The sequence below is a fragment of the Lactuca saligna genome, chromosome 5 (genome assembly GCF_052625555.1).
Source record: "Lactuca saligna cultivar CGN05327 chromosome 5, ASM5262555v1, whole genome shotgun sequence".
NCBI classification, from domain to species: domain Eukaryota; kingdom Viridiplantae; phylum Streptophyta; class Magnoliopsida; order Asterales; family Asteraceae; genus Lactuca; species Lactuca saligna.
In genome coordinates, this window is record NC_136421.1 from 163,499,076 (window position 1) to 163,504,397 (window position 5,322).

General features: G+C 36.8%; 1 protein-coding gene across 1 annotated transcript; it reads left to right on the plus strand.

The window, feature by feature from the left end:
• The first annotated feature begins 241 nt into the window (after positions 1-241).
• On the plus strand, positions 242-1,478 carry LOC145045910 (zinc finger BED domain-containing protein DAYSLEEPER-like). The gene is made up of 3 exons (XM_078994199.1): positions 242-1,034; positions 1,104-1,252; positions 1,362-1,478. The coding sequence occupies exons 1-3, from the start codon at positions 242-244 to the stop codon at positions 1,476-1,478; spliced, it is 1,059 nt and encodes a 352-aa protein (XP_078850325.1).
• The last annotated feature ends 3,844 nt before the right edge of the window (positions 1,479-5,322 follow it).

The window sequence follows — 5,322 nt, forward strand, 5'->3', positions numbered from 1 at the left end:
ATTGCTTTTGAACTTTTTGCGCATCCTCACACGAGGGCAAGATTATTTGCAATTTTAGTAAGCGTTATAGACTTATAATTTACGCGACAAAATCTTCTCTATTTCGTTTGACAATGCAAGTAACAATACCGCCGCGGAAAAAAGATTAATTGCAAAATATAAACCTATTTTGGATGGCTCGTTTTTTCATACTAGATATGTTTGTCACATTATTAATCTTGCGGTACAAGATGGTTTAAAAATGATAGATTCGACGATTGAAAAATTCAAAACTGTGTTAACTAGAGTTTTTGGAAGACATAAAGCTATAATGGAAAAATATCGAAAGTTTGCCATTTCCATTAACGTAACTCCATATAGTCCTCATTGGGATTGTAACACTAGATGGAGTTCAACATGCATGATGTTTGAAAGTTTGACACGTCAAAGAATCGCTTTGCAATTATTTTACGACACAATTTCAAAAGGAAAAAACCCGGTTTCGGATTATGATTGGGATTTGATGGAAGAGTTTGTGGAAATGTTAAAAGTTTTTAAACAATCAACCACTTTTCTATCGGGTGTGTATTATCCTACAAGTCCATTGTTACTAAATGAATTATGGTTGGTGTCCGCACAATTGGAACGTTTTGAACAAAGAAGTGAAATATTTGTTTTGGTTACGAGACCAATGAGACAAAAACTAGTCAAATATTTCAAAGAAATGCCACCACTTTTTACTTGCGCCGCAACATTAAACCCATGTATCAATGTTACGGGTGTAGAGGCTTTGATTACCAAAATTGCTATGTCTTTAAATTTGCACAAAGATAACTCAAACTACATCCGTAACCAAATAAACATTTTTAATGATACTTTTACTAATTTGTTTGACATTTACACTTTTGCAAGTGTAACCGACTCTACTAGCGGTGCATCGGGTAGTGGTGGGGGTCGAACGGATTTTCATATTGACCTCTATAACTACCTTTTGGAGGAGCAAAACAAAAGAGCACGCACATTAACGCCTAGTAGCAAACTTGGAATTTATATGGGTTCAAACTTTTTAAAATTCATGAGTGCACCACAATTTAAAATTTTGGATCTTTTGGCTTGGTGGAGAGAAAAGGAAGCACAATTTCCTATTCTCTCCGTCATGGCCCGTGATTTACTAACCGTCCAAGCTTCCACGGTAGCTTCGGAATCCGCTTTTTCTTTTAGTGGAAGAGTTTTATCAAAGTTGAGGACGAATCTTACCCCGGTTGCGGTAGAGGTTTGCGTTTGCTTGAAGGATTACTTGGATTCTGTGGAACGTATACAACACTTGGCATCACTAGAAGGCCCACTATCACAAAATGTTGAACCGGAGATCATGGATGAAGAATATGCACTTATCAACACCTCCGGAAGACGAAGACGATGACGATGAAGTCGAAGATGAAGACGGGGATGAAGAATATGGCATTGATGAGACCCCTAGTTACTTGCGTGGCGGTTGAAGAATAATTAAATGAAGGCGACACGAAGTGGAAGACCACAAAAACTATTTCCATTTGGCTAAATGTTATAACGCCACTTTATTATTATCATTATTATTTAACTAGTTTAAAAACTCTTTCTAATTCGACGTTTGATGTATGTTTTAACTATTTTAATGTACCCATGTTGCATTTTGTGTTATATTTGAAGTCCAAAAAATGTGTATTTAAAAAAAAAAAAATAGAGAAAATCGGATCGGATCGGATCCGGATCGGATTACACCGAATCGGATGCGGGGCTCGGAAAACCGGTCAAATCCGGTTTGAAACCGGTTCGGATTAAATGCTGAATCGGATTGGGCGTGTCATAATCAAACTGGATCGGATCGGATCGGGTCTTTGTGCATGTCTACTGAAACGCATCACACGTTGAACCAAGAAAATATAACTAACCCGACCAAATTCTTGGGTAGTGACTCAGACTTCCAAACCCCAATAAAAAAACAAGATGCAAGGAAGCCTACCTAGTAACCCTTAATCTAGGATCCTAATACCCTAGAGTCTAAAATGTGAGGACACCCAACATATTTCTATAACAGTTCTAACTAAGATGACTCGAACAATTGACTATAATCTCATGTGAAAAATAGAATATTAAGCAATTCTGTGAAAATCTTAAACTTCGAGAAATCGAGCTGAGCAATTCTAGAAGGATCTTTGGATTGCTTAGGGCCTAAGTTATTCAATTAGGGTTAAGGGTGTAACCCTAGTAGCTCATAGTATAAATAGACCCCATGTGTGAGGGAAATCAGCCACTCTTGCAAGAAAGAAACCCTAGAGTCGATTTCCTCACCTCTCCTCTCTCTCCAAATCATCCTCTTTCTAGTTGGTGTTTGTAAGCCATTAGAGGAGTGGCAATTATGACACTAAGCTCCAAGAACAAGAAGATTCAAGCAAGCAACTTAAGGTATTCTTCTAGATCTAATTTCATATGTTATGATTCAATTGTTAACACTAGATCTAGAATTGTAAAGCCTTGGATACATTGCATGTTCAATTAGAGAAACCTAGATCCAAGCATTAGGGTTTGCATATGCACATAGGAAAGTTCTCATGGCTCAAACCCATCAGTGGTATCAAAGCTTTGATTGATTTTTATTGAATTGATGCTTTGGTTGATTGTTTATTGCTTGAAAAAATCGTTTTTTGTGCCTCTGACTGATGAACTCGGTGAGTTCCATTGTGGACTCAGCGAGTAACTCCAACTCGGCGAGTTCATAATGGACCTCAGCGAGTTCTAGCATCACTTAGAGCTGATTTCGGGATTTCTTGCTGTTTTGCTTGAGGATACTTGCCTTAATTGCTTTGGGTCATTAATATTCGAATTTTATTATATATTTGAGTATATCCTTCACCAAAAAAAAGATAATTACCATTTGATTGAATAATAATTTCCTTAGATGATAATAATTGATTATTTGAATTAATTTGGTAAATTGTCTTGCAAGTAATATTGACTAGGTCAAATTTAGATAATCATTAAATTAATTAGTTGATTGATATTATTTTCTATTTGATCCTTTAGGTTTTCAAAAGTTCAAACTCTTGTCCTCAAGTTTTGAAATTTAAGTTTCAAGATTAAAAGTTTAATTTGAATAATTTAAATTTCAAACCCTAGAATTTTACAAGTTTAAAATTTAACCCTATACTATTATATTATTACAAGCTTTATATATATATATATATATATATATATATATATATATATATATATATATATATATATATATATATATATATATATATATAGATGATTTAAAAAAATATGCTAGCCTTACCGTTAGTAGGCCTCATTCACGAAGCCGGTCTATAAGGTGGGTATAAGGTTGCTGCCTATAAAATGGCGCTTAATGGGTGTACACTCACACCCACCGCTTGCTTGACTGGTGGAGGGTTGTTAGCCGAACGGGTAGGATAGGGCAATCCTCTTCTCATTAATAAGTATAATGAATCTACATAAAGTAACTAAATGTTTTTACAAAATTCCCAATCTTAGTTACTTTAGGCAAAGTGAATTGATGCAATCCCATGGAATTACACTTTGTGCCCTTGCTTAGAAGTTAGTGGAGTGTGTGTGGTTAACCGGCACACTAATTGGTTCTAAGCAAAGGTGGAAAAGGGTGACTCATTGTTTGTCATAGTTCGATGGAGCGTGTATGGTTAACCGACGACACATCGAATAGGTGACAATAACAATGAGGGCACCATGTATATTTGCATGGTTATTCACACCCGCTTTGTGATTCTCGGCATCCCAGTCACAAACTAGAGGGGCATATCGAGATTTAAACATGACATTGAAAAGTTCAATGAATCTCAAAAAAAATCTAGGAGTTTTTCAATACATTTGAAACTAAATTTTTGTTTTGTTTTTCATGGTGGAGAATTAGTGAATCGTCATTCACTTACCTTCAAATTATTTGCGTGTTAGATTACGGCATCCCTTTTATAATATGTAAATAATGTTGTTGGATCCAAGCCCTAATTTCTCATCTTGGGTGTTTAATTAGGGATTCATTTCTAATCAAATTTTGTTCTTTTCTATTTCAGTTGTCGAACTCAAACAACAACAATGCTTCCGGCTTGAACTCCTCCAACTCGTTCTCACTCATGAATTTTTGTGGGAGAGTGATATTTGATGGGACCAATTTCAATGATTGGATCCGCAACATCCGAATGGTCACTCGTTATGAGGACAAAGAGTATGTTCTCGATAAGGAGCTGAAGGAGGTGAACATCAACACTGCTACTCCCGAAGAGACCGCTGCCTTTGAGGCCCATGAGCGTGATGCTACGACAGTCCATTGCATCATGCTAGCGACCATGACTGCTGAACTTCAAAAGTCCTATGAAGACTACTATCTCTATGAGATACATCAAGACTTGGTGGACCATTACCATCAAAGTGCGAGGCAAGAGATGTATGAGTTCATCACTTCGATGATCACTGCCAAAATGGGCAGTGGAGAGTCCCTTACCGCTCATCTACAAAAGATATGTCGATCGTCTGCTAAAGTTGAGTGTTAACTTTGATGAAGACCTGGAAATTGACATTATCCTTCACTCCATGCATCCTTACTACAACCAGTTCCACATGGCCAATCACATGAATAAAGAAGAGGTCACCTTGAGCAAGCTCCAAGGATTGCTGAGAGCAATCTGAAAGACAAGTCTGTTGCATCAACTCCCACTCCAACCACTACTCTTGTTTTGGCCATAGGGAAAGGAAAGGGCAAGAAGAAGGCTCCCTCCAAGAGAAACCACAAGGTTAAATACCAAGATGGTACCTCTTCTAGTGGAACCAAGGTTGGTTCTGCTAAGCCCAACTCTAACCCGAAGGAGGCAGAGTGTCACCACTGCCACAAAATAGGGCATTGGAAAAGAAGCTACCCAGAATATCTGCAAGCCATCAAGGATGGGAAGATCAAGCCATCTGTCGTAGGTATTTACACAATTAAATATAATAATTCATCACATGCTATTTCTTGAGTTCTTGATACAGGATGTGGTTTTCACATATGTTCTGATTTGCATGGACTAAGAAGAAATAGGGATGTGGAGCATGAAAGATAAAATCTAATCATGGGGAACAGAAGATCATCGCCTGTCACCAATATTGGAGTGTATTCTTTAGCGCTTAGTAATGGATTAGGTTTAGATTTAAATAATTTTTGCTATTCTCCAGAAATGGCAAGAAACATCATTTCATTTCATGCTTTGTTTAGACAAGGATTTAGATATTCATTTGATAATGAGAAAGGTTCAATTTATGCTTATCTAAATGGTGTTTTATATTTTGAAGCAA